The sequence below is a fragment of the Natrix helvetica genome, assembly GCF_964273705.1.
Source record: "Natrix helvetica genome assembly, chromosome: 2".
Taxonomy (NCBI): domain Eukaryota; kingdom Metazoa; phylum Chordata; class Lepidosauria; order Squamata; family Natricidae; genus Natrix; species Natrix helvetica.
This window is the reverse complement of record NC_138552.1, coordinates 197,816,667-197,835,183: the sequence shown is the minus strand read 5'-3', so window position 1 is coordinate 197,835,183 and position 18,517 is coordinate 197,816,667. Positions and strand designations below refer to the sequence as shown.

The window sequence follows — 18,517 nt, the reverse complement described above, 5'->3', positions numbered from 1 at the left end:
AATCCCTTGAAGTTGCAGGAAACAGGTGATTATCTTTCAATAATATGTTTAAGGAGATAAATGTGTCACTGCATTGTGAACATTTTAATCGTAATAGCATGAACATACCTGTCCCCTCTCTCCCCTCTTTCTGATAACCTTTTTTCTTTTAAAAAATGTTAATTCTCCATGGTTTAAAATATTTGGATTAGGTGATCCAACAGCTTGAATATTTAGATCCATGCAAATTGGATTAAGTTGACAGAATTTAGTATGCAAAACATAAATGCTAAATGAATTTGTTATCCTTTAAGTTACAAGAATTTTATCAAATTCTGAGTAAAAGATGCATGGAAACCAAATTAAATTGCTAATTTTGTTAAGTCCTAAGAGCTAGAGCTTTCATGTGATGCACTTCTAACAGTATATGCATAGGTCACAAGAAAGCAAACATATAATCTTAGTGGTTATTACAAAATGACTATATGGAGCCTTGGATTGATTCTGTTCATTATTGTTTAAGTGTTTAAAATTGGAAATTATTTTACCAAATGGGCTGTCTAAGCAAGCCTTTTCATCTCAATACTCTTTTTCATCATAATTTGATGACTGAGTGATTTTTGTGTCACTGGAATCAGTCACCAAAGTTTTTAATTCTATCAGAGACACAAGTCCCTGCAACATCTTCAAACAATTTGCCTTGATTTGTGTGACTTCAATCTTCTAATAATCTATAAATCACCAGAAAGAATTTTTGTAACCAGTAAAGGAGAATATTTGTAGCTCAGGGTTGAAAGGAGAGGTCCTTGGTGCTTTCAGAGTTTGCTCGTTTTCTTGCAGACGTTTCATTACCCAAACTAAGTAACGTCATCAGTGCTAGAATTTTGTAAGGAATGCCACGAAAGCTTTTCTGTATTACTTTCATTGCACATTTTTATTTGTGGGTGAAGAATAGATGTAGATTTCAGCTGGTCTTTTCCTCATGACGGGTGCATGCCTAGGCTGCACATGTACAAAGATGATAATAAAGGAATGTATATGAAGCCCAAACAATTGCTAAATAAGATTCCCATGTCTGGGATTGGCGCTTCAATGTCCTTACTTCTTCTATAACTGGCAAACTATACTAAATTATGCAAATCAGGGGGGGAAAGGCAAAAAAGGAATAGCATGCAAAGAATATCGGTGTGTATAATTTGAACAAAGCACAGCTCATATTCTTGGTATATACATACAGTTTATGATAGTCCCGATTGTAAAAAGTGCAAATGCAACTGTTTAGGGTGGGTTTTGGTTTTTTTGGCAGATCGGCCAGTGACCTACCTCTACAACACCCTTCACTACTATGAGGGACACCTCCGAGAGCGAACCAACCTCAAACGGAAGCTTGTCCATGCCATCATTGGTTCCCTGAAAGACAACCGGCCATTAGGGTGGTGCTTAAGTGATACTTACCTTAAATGCGCGATGAATCCACGAGAAGATAACCCATGGGTCCCCGATGATATGTACTACTGCAAACTAATTGGGAGGCTGGTGGATAATATCCTTTCTAAAATAATGAATATATATATATTTATATTTATAGAGTATCAGAATATAGAAGGTTGATTACGCTCATTAAACTAGCTGCGCTGTTATTTCTGTAGCATTCAGTTATTAATAGTTCTCTGTCAGTCGCATTGGGATAATGACTGCAGAATGAGAACAATATACAGGATGTGCAATTTCAATTTTTTGCCTCATCAGTGCTTACTAGGAAATCGCTCCCACTAAAGATAAGGACAATTGGCTTCCTAACAGATTGGCTTATTTTAGTAGGTAAGCTAAATTTAAAAAACAAAAAAGAGCAAAGCATCAATTATCTTTTACCTAGTTTAATTTTTAATTTTGGAGTTTATTAAGAATGTAACAGCATATCATGTTCTTTGGTAGGAAACACTAATATATGCTTACGATATGTACATAATTGTTAAAGCTGGTCAGAGCAGTTGAAAAGTGGTTTGCAAATGTGAATGAACCTGCCGCCTTCAAGCAAGAGAGCATCCTTTAGAAAGCTTGTGGCTGCTTGAAAGGTTCTCCACAATTGTGCGTACACATGTACAGCCTTTTTACTTTGCTGGCTGAAGAGTTGTCTCGACATGCCACAGCTTTCATACTTCAAGGAGGAGTGCTTTATAAAGCACTTCCTGTTGAGTACTTGGCAGTGCCCTGTGACAAAGCTGAGTGATGCTTCCATGAGCCAATATAAGATGTCAGCTGAGCCGACTAACAGCTGATTGGTCCATCCTTCCTCCTCACCAAGTGATGATCCTGCCAGGAAGCAGCTGTTGGGTTTATGGCATCATGTTTCAATGCTTGTTTCCTATAAAATACAGTAGTTTATTAGCTTAACTGCAATCACCGATGGCTGGTAAATCCTCCAGTCCATTCCCAAACTGCGATTGGCGGTTCAATGAATTTCCTAATCCAGCTGCCCATGCCCTCCATGTGACCTGTGTTGAACTCATGGCCTTGGCTGTTCCAGGGAAGGATGTAGGCAATGACCTTCTGAATGTTGTCTTGAAAAGGTATGTAGAACTGGGTATTTTTCAGAAATGATCCCAGTATTATAGAGCTAGAACATAAATTGTTATCAATACAATACAATAAAATACAGTAGCAGAGTTGGAAGGGACCTTGGAGGTCTTCTAGTTCAACCCCCTGCCTAGGCAGGAAACCCTATACGGTTCCAGACAAATGGCTATCCAACATCTTCTTAAAGACTTCCAGTGTTGGGGCGTTCACAACTTCTGGAAGCAAACTGTTCCAGTTTATTATGATCAAAAGAAGAAAAGTTATTGAAATTTATTTAGTTGATTTGGTTCTTAAAAGTACAGGTGGTCCTCAACTTACAACTATTTGTTTAATTTCAATTTTTAATTTTATTTGATTTCTAGACCGCCCCCTCTCCCCGAAGGGACTCAGGGCAGTGTACAGGTACCACATTAAAAAACCATATACATAATAAATACCCTTAAAATCAAATTAAACCTTAAACCCTGTACAAATTGATAAAAATTAAAACTCGGCCTAAAACCAACCCATAGAATTTTAAAATGCAGACTTGAGGTGGGTAAGCTGGGATTAGGCCAGGCCGGCTAAATTGAACAGGTGGGTTTTAAGCTTCTTACGGAAGGAGCGGAGGTCTGTAGTTGTTCTGATATCAGGGAGAAGGTCATTCCAGAGGGTCGGGCCCATCACACAGAAGGCCCTTCCCCTGGGCGTCGCCCGCTGGCACAGCCTAGTGGACGGCACCCGGAGAAGTCCCTCTCTGTGTGAGCGGATTGGCCGAAGGGATGTATGGGGCAGGATCATCCAATGATCATCCAAAGTTACAACAGCATTGAAAAAAAAAGTGGCTTATGACCATTTTTCACACTTACGACCATTACAGCATCTCCATCCTCATGCATTCAGAATCTGGATGCTTGGCAATTAATTTGCATTGATGGCAGTTGCAGTGACCTGGAGCCATCTGATCCATCCATTACGACCTTCTGACAAGCAAAGTCAAGGGAAAGCCAGATTCACTTTACAAACGTATTACTAACTAAACAGCAGCAGCAATTCGCTTAACAACTGTGCCAAGAAAGGTCATAAATTGGGGGGGGGTAGGGTTCTATCTCGCTTAGCAACAAGTATTTTGCACTCAATCATGGTCATAAGTGGAGGACTACCTGTATGCATAGTTTTAATGTTCCTGTGCCAGAATCCAGAGTACCAAAACAGTGTTTTTTTCTCTCTTACTTTCCTAACAGTCAGCCTCTGGTGCCGAGAGAAAATATCACTGCCTGGATGAATGCAATTGGCTTAGTTATCACCGCCTTGCCTGTAAGTTACCTGGGATTTAAAATTCCAATTAAAAGAAGAGAAGGTGCAAAAGTTCCAATTCCTTATGCATGAGGAATAATTACGAATTAGAACATGCTGGGTTTTTTTTACATGGTGGGGGTTTTTTTGTGTACTTTTTTGAAAGTTTTGTGTACTTTTTTGAAAGTCAACCTTTTGAATGTGAAGAATTAAAGTCATCTTCTAGAGCAGTGGTTCCCAACTTTCCCAATGCCGCGACCCTTTAATAGTTCCTCATGTTGTGGTGACCCCCAACCAAAAAATTGGCAAATCTCGGTTCCTAAGACCATCGAAAAGATGTGTTTTCCGATGGTCTTAGGCGACCCCTGTGAAAGGGTCATTTGACCCCCAAAGGGGTCCCGACCCACAGGTTGAGAACCACTGTTCTAGAGATTAGAAACACAGCCTTTTCAAGGAGATACTTTTTGTGTCAGAGGTAGATTACATGTCCTCATCGTCTTTTGAGAGAAATAAATCCCCCCCCCCCTTTTTTGAATCATGAATACATAATGATCATATATTTGGGTCCTCGCAGCAGATATAAAGCAAGGATAGGATAAAGAAAAGGCAAGCACTTCTTCATATATTATGAGGTATATGTGGTGACAGGCACACTCATTCTATTAACAATTGTTAAGCATTGGACTGTATCTGAAGTACGCAGAACGCTTTAAATCTTTTAAAAGACAGCATTCCAAGAACTGTTGTTTGAAGATGTCATATAATTCCACCTGGCTGTACTATTTCCCACGTCTGTAGTTTATATCCACCTGGTTCTTCTCACAAGATTCCACCCCTTTTCTTGGTTTCTGAATCTTGCATTACTAGAAAACTGTAAAATTTGTGAGCTAGAAGGGGCTGACAGCAAGGTTCCACATAGTATGTGGGAATGATGTCTCCCATGTCATGGTAGCTTGAAACCATATCTTGTGATTGAGGTTTCTATTTTAGGTTGTACACGTGCTAGCTGAAAGCTCTCTAATCTTTGTCGTGGGGCTGGTTTTGTTTTCCAAGGAGCCCTACTGGATTGTCCTCCATGAACGGATTGTGAGTGTTATCAACAGTCCTAGTTTGACTTCAGAAACTGAATGGGTTGGGTATCCATTCCAGCTGTTTGACTTCACGGCTTGTCACCAGTCTTACTCCGAGATGTGCTGTAGCTACACATTAGCCTTGGCACATGCAGTATGGCACCATTCGAGCATTGGTCAGCTTTCCCTCATTCCAAAGTAAGTATTAATGGCTGAAATCTACAATTGATGCCTATCATCTCCGGTAGTTTGCAGATGCTGTAGATACATGACATATTCATATCGAGCTCCTATGAAATACCACCTATAGTCACATTTAATTGTTTGTATCTATTGCTATCAGTAATAATTGAGTCTTGATAGAATTCAGGAGCTTTCAAAATATATAATCTTCACTATTTTCAGTTACTTTCATTTTTGAGGATTTAATTATTATACCTTATGAAATATTACAGGTTTCTCACTGAAGTGTTGATTCCAATAGTTAAGACTGAATTCCAGCTCCTTTATGTCTATCATCTTGTTGGGCCATTTCTACAGCGTTTCCAGCAAGAGAGGACAAGATGCATGCTAGAGGTAGGTATACACACACACACACACACACTCACTTACTCACTCACTCACTTACTCACTACATACACAAATAGCTACAATGTTTAGATTTTGCAAAAGAATGGGTCAGAAATGTTCTGAATTGGGCAAAAGTTCCTTTTCTGAAGGGAAGTTTCGGGCAAACATACGAGATTGTTTTTATAATCTTCTAAGTAGAACTGACTTGGTGAAGAAGTATTTGTATTCTTTCACTGGCATTTCTGCAGTTTTTTTTCCTGTGGTGGACTTCAGCTGTTTCTGTTTCTTTAATAAAATTAAATACTGATTTCTACTATGAAATTAAGAGCAGTCCATATTACTTAAATAAACTTAGGATATCTGAGGGGTCTCCTTTGTTTTTGCTATCATGTATTGCTAATTTAGTGACTTCGTATTGGAAGAGGGCTACCATTTCTCCCAGAAATTTGCAGAGAAGCCCAAAGGCAGTTTGCATCAAAAGTAAAACAAAATTTAAAAACAGGACCTTAGATTTCAGCATTCATTATCTGGTTTCTTCAAACATAACAAAAAAAAAGTTTTAAAAATAAATTCTCAAGGACATTCTGGGTGTCAAAAAATTCATTACACTTCAGCATAGATAGCTAAACATAGCTGATTTCAAGCTCATTCTGAAAGCAGGGAGGAATTTTTGTGTGGATTTTTACCTGAGCATTCAATGGCTAGCCAACTGAGAATGCACAAAATGCTTGCTTAGTTGTTTTTTACCATGTTCATAATAAAGCATTTTCACCTAAATATTCTTTATGGATATACATTGCTATAAAGAGATTTCATTTCCAAGACCAAAAACGTACATGTTGGTTTTGCTGCAGGTAGTTTTTTAAATCATCCAACCATTTTGATAATAACTTTCTAATACAGAATGTTGATCTTTTATGGAATTATTATATCAGTAAAATTGATAACATATTTCTGAACAACCACTCTTCCTTTAAATCTCCATGGATTTACAGTAGTATAGTTTTACAGCTAATATTTTGATTATGTGACAAAATATGGTTTGTAATCTTAATCCACAAATATTCTCTAACAGTAGCAATGCAATATACTTTATCCAAAACATTTAGTTATGTATGCACTCTTATGAAAATCCATCTTATAGCTGATATTTGACATATTATTAATAATATTTTTGCATATAGAAGTCATTATGTTTTTCCTCTTCACTGATTACTTTATTATCATGTTCTTCCTTTTACTCCCTTACTTGAGATATAAATACTAAATGTTTTTATTATTTTTATTGTTGTCAATTTTTTAGTCAGTTTTACAGAAAGGGGTGAAAAACTTAGAAAATAACATAAATGTTAACTTTATAATATGAATGTTGGAATTTAAAAATAAATCAAATTTGAACTGACCCAACATGGAAAAAATATTACGTGTTTTGAGCACAGCTTGTGTTTATATCTGACAATAGATTGGAGTAGCTTTTTATGAAATGCTTCTGGAAGTGGATCAATGCAACATGCATCTCAGCTACATGGATCCCATCTGTGATTTTCTATACCATGTGAAATATATGTTTACCGGAGACAGTGTGAAGGACCAAGTAAGTGGATTTCTGACAAGAAATAGCACTTTGGAGTTGAATTGAAGTTCAATTCATTTTCCCATCTGAGGTCAACAAATGAAAATTCCACAGGAGAAGGCCTGGCCTGTGAATAAGAAGAAACCAACTATAGGTTTTTTCCTCTCTTCAGGTTTTATACAGAAAAAAAAATATTAAGACACTTTGAATCAAGTGTGAAGCTTTTAACACTTTTTAATGTAACCTTTTTAATGTCAGTAGGGCACTTTAATAAGCGTTCGTGTTAATGACTTTTGGAAGGCTCCCTACTATCATCTTCATTATATTGCCATTACTGCTTCAGACTAGAAACCAGCTTAAATTGGAAATGAGGTAGGACTGCTAACTGTTTGAGAACTGAAATAAATGCCTTAGGGAATAAATGCACAATGGCGGTGGGATGGATGTTTGCATTTTACAATTTGTTAGACGTTCTTAACCCTTGTTTCTCTGCCCCCATTTTAAATACAGAATTGTGGCCCTTGGATTTTATATTTGGCTATTATTGCCATCCTGCTGCCTTAGAGATCTAATAAATACCTAAAATCCTGAGCCTTCAAGGACAAGCAGGATGAAAACCAAGCAAATGCTAATAAATTGCATAATTTATAGTGACATTTCTTTCACCTTTTTTCTTTTTATTAAAGGTTGAGAAAATCATTTGCAATTTAAGGCCAGCTTTGAAACTTCGCCTGCGTTTCATACACATCAGCAAAATGGAGGCAGCTTCTGTTCCTCAACAGTCGATCAGCAACATTTCTCCAGCCGCTCAGCCCAATCAGGTCCCAGTAAATGTTGCTTTGCCAGTGTCACAATAAAATAAAGGATGGAGCTCTGGGGACTTTTAATTTTACCCAGGATGAAACACCACTCAGTAATGCCTGCAGAATCATTCCCATTATATTCTTCCTGCTCATATATTTGCTGCTTTTTTTCCTGCTCAGAAGGACTCAAAGGCAACTCTTAAGGATTATGGAAAGAGCAAATTGTTTCAGTAACCGTTCTACCCATTTTTGCTTATTTTTCTTAATCGGCATTTAAATTATTTTTATCATCAGGAAATCAGCAATTAAACATTTTTAAACATATAAAAAAAAATAGGACATTCGTTTTACAGCTACTTTTGGAAAAAGTCATGACACTCAAAAAAAAAAAAAGATTGTAATTCTCAATTTAATTTGATAGGGAGTGTAATCAACCAAAAATGAAGAATTATGAAACGAGTTTGTGATGGTTGGCTATGTGTTCACCAGCAATGCTACAGAAAGTAAGATAATAAAAATATTAATTCAAACTGTAAGTAATATATTCAGTTCATTCAGCAGGCTACTGACTTATGAATTGTAATTATGTCTAAAATCTGTATATTTCTGCAATTTGTGGGTACTTACTTAAATTTCCAGTGTTTGTATTTAGTAAACTTTATTTTGACTTTGTATTTATATTTTTGGTTGAATTTTCTACTTTACTGAGGTCCTAATATAGGGGTGCATTTTATAGGGAAAGTTATGATTTGACAGCTGTTATTTGTAAATATTGCTGATGTTAGAATTTGGAAAAAAAGGATTTAATAAATACATTTTGCAACTGATAGTATTTTCATTAGAATTATTTAATATCAGTGCTGCTTACCTTTGTTTCCCAAATGCTGCAGAATTGCATTTCCCCAAATTATTAATTGGAATACACGAATTCAGAAGATTATTTTTTTTTCTAAAATCTCATCTTCCAATGGAACATAAGGGATGGATATTTTTCTCCACAGCACATTGACATTTATCTAAATGTATGTAATAGGGAAATCCCTCTTAAGTTTAGATTGTATTTTATGCTACATTTTTAGAGTAAATGCTAAACAGTTGACCTCAAACACCATCTGTAGTACGGTGAAGAATAACACATTTAATTATCCACTTATTTAGATGTATTAAAAATGAACTGATTTAGTCCCCGTATCAGGGGACACAGCAACACCAACTTAGAACCTTCTGTGTGAATCTCCAAAACATGTCTTTTGTTACAGCTGAGTTGTGTTTATTTCCTTTAGTGCTTTGCCATAAGCTTGGTTGCACTCCATTACATATCCAGAGCTTAGAGTAACCTTGTGAAAACAAAGGCCAGTTTCATTCTGATTCTGACTGGGCTATTCAAATAGCATTCAGAACTGGTGAAAATATACCAGACATACCGTATTTTTCGGAGTATAAGCCACACCTTTCCAACCCCCCCCCCCAAAAAAAAGGTGTGGAAATGTTGGTGCGTCTTATACACCGAATGCAGCCATTTTTGGCCTCCCAAGGCACTGCCCCTGCATCCCATTTTTGCAAAAATGGGCCAATTTTGCAAAAATTGAGACATTTTTGCCTTCCCCAGCCCCCAGAAGCACTCTGCAAAAAATGGGTGAAAATGGGCCATTTTTCACAAAAACGGAGCCATTTTTGCCTTCCCCCAGCCCCCAGAAGCAATCTTCAGGCTTCAGCAGGGCCGGGGAAAGACAAAAATTACCCCATTTTTGTGGGAAATGGCCCATTTTCTACCCATTTTTGCCTTCCTCCAGCCCTATTGAAGCCTGCAGAGTGCTCCTGGGGGCCCGGGAGGACAAAAACTTTTTTTTCTTACTTACCTCTTCGAAATCTTAGTGCGTCTTATACACTGGTGTGTTTTATAGTCCGAAAAATACGGTATTTAATTTGGATTTCTGCACTGAGAGGGATTGAAATTAGTGGCCAAAATAGCTCCTTCCAGCTTGTGGTTCTGGAACATAAAATCTTGGGGTCACAAGGAATGTGGCTTCAGTACTGATAGATGGGCTAAATTAGCATCCCATTTTATCCTCTTCAAGAAAAGCTTCTGAACTTTTCTCTCAGTTATCTTCATTTATTCTCCTATCACTAAGACTTTCCTTGATGCTTACAAAAATGAATATTTAAGAACACATATACTGTAGGTAAAATAATGCATATGTCACATTCAAAAGTAGTTATTCTATTTGTTTTACAAAGTGCAACATAGAAGCCTTTCTCAAAGTCATTCATTCCTCCAGGGACACGAGTGCCCATAGCTGGAGTCTGCAGAGAGTCCAAGCCATCAAAGTCAAAGCGGAACTGAATCAGCCTCTCCTTCCTGAAGATGGAAACAGGGCTTTTGTTTAAAAGCTGTGGCTTCTTTGAAGAACTTTAAAATACTAAAATGGCAATTTTCTTCCTTTACACAAACCAGCACTAGAAGTTTTGTGGGTGATTTTTCGTATTTGTCCGAATCCCTGCTTGTAAACTTTCTGTTTTCCCCTCGTTTAAAAACTTTGCATGCACTTACTTGGCCCATCAAAATGCAAACGTTTCTGCCATCATTTTCTCAATTCCAAGTTTATCTACCTCTGACACAAAACAGCATTTGACTCCAAGAGAAGTCACAAGGGTAGTTAAAAAAAAAAAGTGAAATACAGGATGCATGAATGACTTCCTTCACCTGCATCTCAAACTAACATTGATAGTTACTACTGTATTTTTCAGATTATAAGACACATCTTTTTCCCTTAAAAAAAAAAAGGCTGAAAATCTGGGTGTGTCTTATACACTGAATACAGCATTTTTGGTCTCCCGAAACCCTGCCCCCTTTGCAAAAATGACTGTGCATAGCCTTTAGGAGACTTCCAGAGTGCTTCTGAGGGCTGGGGAGGGCAAAAATGAGCAAAAAACAGGCCTTTTTTTGCCCCCCCCCAGCCCCCAGGAGCACTCTACAAGCTCCTAAAGGCTATGCATCCCCTTTTTTTGACAAATATGAGCCCGTTTTTGGGAGGTCTGCAGAGTGCAAAAACTTTTTTTTTATTTGCCTCTTCAAAATCTTGGTGTGTCTTATACTCTGAAAAATATGGTAGTTTTCCTGTTCCTCTGTCCCAGAAGGGTGAATTCCGCCCTCAGCATGTTCTGCCCTTCACACATTCTCCAGAACGGTTCCTGTGTCAATAAAGAGAATATTTTCAGCTTAGGGCTAAAAAGAGAGATCCATGGTGCTCTCTGAGCTTGGACGTTTCATCATCCAAACTGATAATGCACCGGTGATGCTACCTAGTTTGGATAATGAAATGTCTGAAAGAAAACGTCTTTGAATATGATAGTGATACGGGGCAGAGGGGAATTAAAATAGAGATAGAAATAAGAGGGGAATAATAGTATATACTGTATATATTAATATTTTAAGATATATGAAAGAATAAGGAGGTTTAGGAACTGAAGGGTGGTAGTAAAGGTATGTGCAAATAATACGAAATAATGAAAACGAAATGTAAAAACTATGAGTAACAATATTATGCTTATTTGTATTGAAATGTACGATACCCAGGTATCACACCATTCCCACATTGATACGTATAAATAACATAAAACAAAATAAAACTTGATATTTAAAAAAAACGTGATAGAAAACAAGCTGAGAGAGCACCAAGGATCCCTCAGCTATTGTATTCTCTGTGTTGCTGTTACAGGTGGTTATAACAGTATCTTGCAATCCCACACTGTCTACAGAAGAGGGATTCCTTTTGCTGGCAAACTAGAACTACACAGAACTAATCTCTTCAAAAGTTAGAGACAAAAATAAACTAGCAATTTTCCAGGACGGGGGCAGAGCTACAAACTCCTTTGGCATTATGTCTATGGAGATTCTCAATCATCCAGGTCATGGTTGTCCCAAAGGTCCTTTTTTCAAGATGCAACTGGACTTCCTTCGTTTTTCTTTCTCTGCTCTGGCGTTAGTTTTTATAGAAAACAAGATGTCTCTTCCCTCATTTTGGCCTCTGCCCTTGCTGCAAACGGGGCCATTTTTTTCTCATGCTTGGACCATCCTGACTGATTTTCCACAGCTTTCTTTCACTTTATTGTGCTTTTCCTTGGCTTTCGTCCACCTTTTCCAGAGCTCACAGACAATTTTTGAACACCATGGAAACAGCCCATTGTCTATACTTTGGCATTTCATTTTAAGCTCCAGGAATCTGTGGCATTCCTTGGAAAGTTAGCTGAGAGATCCTTGATGGAAAGATTGCGTTGTGAACCCTCAAAGGACCCAGTGGCCCTTTATATGTTATTTTACATAGGATGAGGCTTTTTACATCCGGGTCACATTCTCTGAATTTAAAACTGCACCTTAGAGCATAGAGAGAAATGGTTGCATTTATTCACATTTCATTAATTCATAAGTAGCATGTCATTAAAGCCAAGTCAAAATCTTAGTGCACTTTCTTAAAAATTTGTCCAGTTTAAGTGAATGAAAAATCCTGAGTGTAGTGTTAAACTCACAGTTCTACACATCTCTTATTCCTATGTAGCCAAGAAATTAAAAGACACTTGCTCCTGGGAAGGAAAGCTATGGTAAATCTAGGTAGCATACTAAAAAGCAGAGACATCACCCTGCCAAAAATGTGTACAGTCAAGGCTATGGTTTTCCCAGTTGCAATGCATGGCTGTGAAAGTTGGACCATAAGAAAAGCTGAGTGCCAAAGAATTGAGGCCTTTGAACTATGGTGCTGGAGAAGTCTCCTGCGAGTCCCTTGGACTGGCAGGTGATCAAACCGGTCAGTCCTAGAGGAGATCAACCCTGACTGCTCTTTAGAAGGCCAGATCCTGAAGATGAAATTCAAATACTTTAGCCAACTAATGAGAAGGAAGGACTCACTGGAGAAGAGCCTAATGCTGGGAAAGATTGAGGGCAAAAGAAGAAGTGGACAACAGAGAATGAGGTGGCTGGATGGAGTCACTGAAGCAGTCGGCATGAGATTAAATGGATTCCAGAGGATGATAGAGGACAGGAAGGCATGGAGGAATGTTGTACATGGGGCCATGATAGGTCGGACATGACTTTGCAACTAACAACAACAAAGACATCTTTGGTTGACAAACACATCCTCATCCAAGAGAATCCAGGAACACCAAGCATCTAACAAAATTCTTTTTCAAAACAAGTTGAATTAAATGATCATACTGTTCAATTGCATCTCAGCTGAAACCGTACATACGAGTAGTCCTCAACTTACAACTACAATCGGGACTGGAACTTCTATCGCTAAGCAATGCGGTCATTAAATGAGTTCACACTCAATTTTACAACTTTTTTTGCCATGGTCATGAAGCAAATCACTGGGGCCATTAAATGAATCACATAGCTGTTAAGTGAATCCAACTTCCCCCATTGACTTTGCTTGTCAGAAGCCAGCTGAGAAGGCCACAATTGGTGATCATATGACCCCGGGGACACTGCAACCATTGTAAGTACATGCTGGTTGCTAAGCCTCCAAATTGTGATCAATTGTGACCGCACAATATTGTAGCAGTTGCAAGGGCAAGCACCAATTGAAGTCACTTTTTTTTAGTGCCATTGTAACTTTGAATAGCCATTAAAGAAATATTCCTAAACTGAGGCCTATCTGTATTAATAATTCTTTTTATTGAGAAGAGCCAGATATAATTATGACCAAGAAAAAAATAACAGCACCATCATGATTCATAGTTTCAGCATTATCCGCTTCTCCAATTTTCATTTTTCTTCTGAAGAGTTATTTAGAGAAGCTGAAAGGTTTTTTTTTATCTGATTCTAAAGCATAACCCATCCAGAGCTTGTTTTGTGTTTAAAACTACTGTGCTCGCGGGGAAAATCTATTTAGCAGGCAAAAATTGATTTAAAAAAAAATCAATTCTTTCTTCCCAAGACAGACATTTACTTGCAAATTACATATTCTGTCAGATGTGTGAGCCAGGGAACAAGAGAATTCAAAAGTAAGAACAGAACTGAACTTCCACAGAATCAATGATGTTGGAGTCACGTGAATCCACGTGGTAAAACACCAGTGATGCTTAAAAGCTCATAACAATGTATGTGTGAAAAGCATCTTAGTTGCTTAGAATGCATAGTTGTCATAGGATTTGAGTACAATGCATATCCAAAAGGTGCTTTTTCAAAAGGCAACTGGGCTTTCTTTTTTTTCTTTGAAGACATTTCGCTTCTCATCCAAGAAGCTTCTTCATTCTTCCCTTCCCAGGATAGTGGGGAATGGAAGGACTATCCTGTCAGAGCTGAAGAAGCTTCTTGGGTGAGAAACGAAACGTCTTCAAAGAAAAACCAGAAAGTCCAGTTGCCTCTTCAAAAAGCACCTTTGGGATATCCATGACCTGAATGACTGAGAATCTCCATAGATGTGCAATGCATATGTTTATCACTTATATCCCCTGTTAACACTATGAGGAATTTGAACCACTCTTTTCACTATTCATTTTACATATGAAGTATGTAAAAAGGAGTTTTATTAGTTTGATTGCAGATACCCTCTTGACTGTTATGGTCCAGCCTCGGGACCCCATGAAGCACAGAAGCACCAAATCGGACTATTTGTACAGAATTAATTTTCTTGGAAAAATGTGGTTCTTACAGATGTTAATAAGATGTTTGTTTATTTACTTACTGATTTATTCATTCAAGTTCTATAGTTAACTATCTCAACCAGTGAGTCTGGGCAGCTTACAGTTCTAAACAAATACTACAAAAATAAACATTAAGAAACATTTAAAACAATAAAAACATCCAAAATAAATATATACAGCAGCTGAGATAATTAGCCAATTTACAGCAAAGCCGAGAATTAGGGTCTTTAACATACTCAGAGCCCCAGCCTGGGTACACAGCCAAGTTTTTAAAGCTTTACAAAAAGCAGCAATGTTGATGTTGACATGGACATGGGCTGCCAATGTGAAAACCCCAAAGCTCTTCAGAAATGTAGTGATTATACCAGTCAGAAAGAGGGTGAGCAAAATACTATGATGACTGGAAACAGCTGAACTAAAAGACATCCCAGATCATAACAGCACAAGAACAAGCAATTAAGCACCAAATCCATAGAAGCTGGGGTCTTCCACATACAAGAGGGGCCTAAGGTGCAGACAATGCAGAAGTCCCTGTAGATCCAGTGAAAAGTTGTAAGATACAGGCAGGAATGGCATACACTGAACAGCACAATCAAGTAGCTGGCATTGTGTACAAGAACATTTGCACAGTATATAGTATACAGATGGGATATTCCACAGAAGATTGTCGTTAATAACAGATTGTAGTTAATAACAGTCCCTTTGGGACTTCTAGATCCAGATGGATAGGCAGATACTGGCCAATCAACTAGATATTATGCTAGTTGGCAAAGACCAACAGAGAACAGTGTGATAGAAGCAATGATGCCAAATGACAACTTTGAGAAGATGAAATATGAGAAGCTGAAGAAGTACCAGAGCCTAAAAGAGGAATTAGAGGAGATAACAGAGGGTTCCAGCAGTGACGTGCGGTGAGGTTTTCACTGGTGAGGCACTGACACAGTGCTGGGTTTCAAATATTTTTAGACTTGTGGACTTCAACTCCCAGAATTCCACAGCCAGGCATGCTCAGTTCCAATTTAAAGCGACAGCATTTGTTTTTCTCCTTTGCTCCTTCTTTCTTTTTCTTTTTCTTCTCCTTCCCCTCCTTTCTCCCTCTCTCCCTTCCTCCCCCTCTCTCAAACAAACACACACACACAGAAGTTGGATTGGACTATCTCTCCTACCCCTTCCCTCTCTCACTCACTCTCAAACAAACCCCCCCCCCCACAAAAGTTGGATTGGATATCTTTTCCAGTGGCTTGAAAGCAGCTCCTCTGCCATCCCCCCCATTCCCCTGCTGCCTTTCCCAAACACCTCCACCATTGCAAATGCAGCCTGCTGTCTGGGTGGGAAATGCCTGGAACACAATAAAGCCCACCCACCACCTCCTGCTGGCAGGCTGGGGTGAGAGGAGAGGCAGAGAAGCTGGAGGGGAGCCGAGCCTTCCAAAAGAAAGAGGATGGGGGGGAAGTGTGTGTGCTACAGCATGGCTCTTTGCCTGGCTTCCTGCCTCCTCCTGTGGTCTCCTCAGTGCTCGCTTGTGCTCTCCCTCCCCAAGTGTAGTTTGATTGCAGGCGGAGCCACGTTGCCTTTTCAAACTTGTAATCAGTGAAGCTGGGCTAGATTTTTATATAGTTTTATCCAGCTGTGTGTGTGTGAGAGAGAAATGAATGGGGGCCTGGGGAGGAAGTCACTACACTTGGGGAGGGAGAGCACCAGTGAGGTTAAGCAGAGTCATCCACGGTGAGGCAGCAACTAGCTCAGCTTTTTCCTTTTACTTTTTTTTTTTTCATGATGAGAGTGGTGAGGCTGTGCCTCACCTGCCTCACCTGACTGCACGTCACTGGGTTCCAGTGATGGTAGAAGTACTCCAGGCTGTGACTCCTAAGCTGGAAAAGTGATCCAACAGATCCCAGGAACCACTTCAGAGCTCTCTGTACAGTGCTAGAACAGCTAACATACTTCAAGTCCTAGGCCTCTGGTAGAAGGCTTGAAACTGAAAAAGACACAGACCACCCAAAGTAGTAAAAATGGAATTTTATATTTTCCATACATACATTACATACATTATTTATTATAATAAATATGCATTTTATTCATGTTTTTTCATAGGAAAGATAAAAACTAAAAACTAATGAGAACTAATATCTAGAATTTTAAAAAAAGAAGAAAAAAGAGAAGAAAAAGACAAGGCTAAAGTGCAGGAAAAAATGTAAAGGAGCTTCTGAAGTTCTTTACAACAGTTATAAGTGTAGATATAGATTAACTTCTTAGTCTATGATTACAGCATGACTTACATTTTCTTCTCTACTCTATTTTTTTTTCTAATCATCAAAATCATATATCATAATTTCACTTTTTCCGGTTCATGCAAAATCTCTAAAACTAGTGAGATTTTTCTCATTTCTCTTTACATCTTCAACAAGGCCAGCTAGTATCTTGTTCTCTTTTCTCACTGATCTTGAATTCTTCATTTTATTAAACAGGTTACCACCGGGAAGGACATCAAAGTGCAGATTTCCATAATCTTTAATATTGCATTCTGGAGAAAAGTCAGTGAGAAATAGATACAGCACAGTTCCTGCCACAAAGAATTACTTGCAGACAAATACCAATAAATAACCCTTTTCGTGCCAAGCATATTGAATAGAAATGAACAATGAACACAACTTCAATATAATATTTGGCTAATATATGTTAAATATGCTCTGGCAAATCATAAAACCTAGAGGATCACCAGGTCTTAAGATGAGATGCAGAACAAGTCCCAGTATTCTCAGCAGCAGGGATCAAGAAATCCACTCTCTGGAGTCTACCTGTGAGTCCATTCAGCCCAGCTGTGTGCCCTCTCATTGTCCCCCAAGATACAGAAAATCTTTCTTGGTGTACTTTTAATTCCCCCCCTCCCCACAAATTAAGGCTGAGAATTAGGCAATTAATTTCAGTTTAAGGCAAAAATTTGTTTTGGTTCCTTTAGGTCTACGATGAGCATGCATAAAAAAGAACTAAAAAGATCAATCTACTCCATCCGGTGATATCACCAATCCATGACATGTGACGGTTCTTGCAGTAAAAACAGGTATCCACTTTCTGCTTTATAATGTAATCTAAGACACACGTGTCAAACTTGATTGTGTCACATGACGAATCACGATGTATCACAATGTTTTTTTGCCTTTGCGGAGAAGGGATGGACTTGGCCTGTGCATGATGCATCCAGTCCATGGGCTACCAGTTCCACAACCCTGTTTTAAGAGGTTCCTCAGCATTTAAAGCAACTGTTGATGCAGTTGTAAGTGCATATAGTAAGTTACTTTTTCAGCATTGTTTTAACTTTGATCGGTTGCTCAACAAGGCTTTGTTAAGTGGAGAATCCCTGTAGCAAAATAATTTATCCACCAAAAGAAGATATTGGCAGATGTTTCCTCAGACATCCCACTGATGTTCTGGGGGAAAGATTACTCAAAAACCTTTGAAAGAAAGTTCACCAAGAATATGAACTTTTAAGTGAAAAAGCATGGAAGGCCTTATTACACTTCCTTCAGCATGGATGGGAGAAAATGGATGTCAACATTCACTGCAACTAAGACCAAATGCCAGGGCAACCTGAATATTTTCCTGATTTCAAGGTTTTTGATGAAACATACCTCAGAGACTCAACACAAGTATCCCTTTCAAACAACAAGAAGACTTATGGCCGGTCCTTGAGGTTGTGGCTATCGCAGTGTCCTCACAGTCACAGGATTATGATTGGGTCACTTGGCAACCGGCACACAGTTACAATGGTCACAGCTTCCCACAGTCACATCCTCACCACTTGTGATCTTCACTGCCAGCTTCCAATAAGTCAAGTCAATGGGGAAACCAGCCACCACCTGATGTTGTGCTTAATGACTGCACATGATTCCTTAACAACCACAACCTGAACTGTCATTGTACATTGAAGATCACATTTAATTTTGTTGTACAAGGTGCAATGACAATAAAGTAAACTAAACTAAATACTAAATTTGTAATCAAACTAAACTAAATACTAAATTTGTAAT

General features: G+C 38.4%; 1 protein-coding gene across 3 annotated transcripts in view; it reads left to right on the top strand.

Moving 5' to 3' along the window:
* The window catches only part of MED23 (mediator complex subunit 23), a 45,926-nt gene extending 37,252 nt beyond the window's left edge, over positions 1 to 8,674 (top strand). For all 3 annotated transcript variants that reach the window (XM_081942834.1, XM_081942836.1, XM_081942835.1), the window contains 7 exons: positions 1,286 to 1,522; positions 2,384 to 2,549; positions 3,780 to 3,852; positions 4,885 to 5,099; positions 5,357 to 5,477; positions 6,934 to 7,065; positions 7,731 to 8,674. In XM_081942834.1, coding sequence (XP_081798960.1) covers positions 1,286 to 1,522; positions 2,384 to 2,549; positions 3,780 to 3,852; positions 4,885 to 5,099; positions 5,357 to 5,477; positions 6,934 to 7,065; positions 7,731 to 7,901 — 1,115 coding nt within the window. In that variant the 3' untranslated portion in view covers positions 7,902 to 8,674. The remainder of the gene's footprint in view (positions 1 to 1,285; positions 1,523 to 2,383; positions 2,550 to 3,779; positions 3,853 to 4,884; positions 5,100 to 5,356; positions 5,478 to 6,933; positions 7,066 to 7,730) is intronic.
* The last annotated feature ends 9,843 nt before the right edge of the window (positions 8,675 to 18,517 follow it).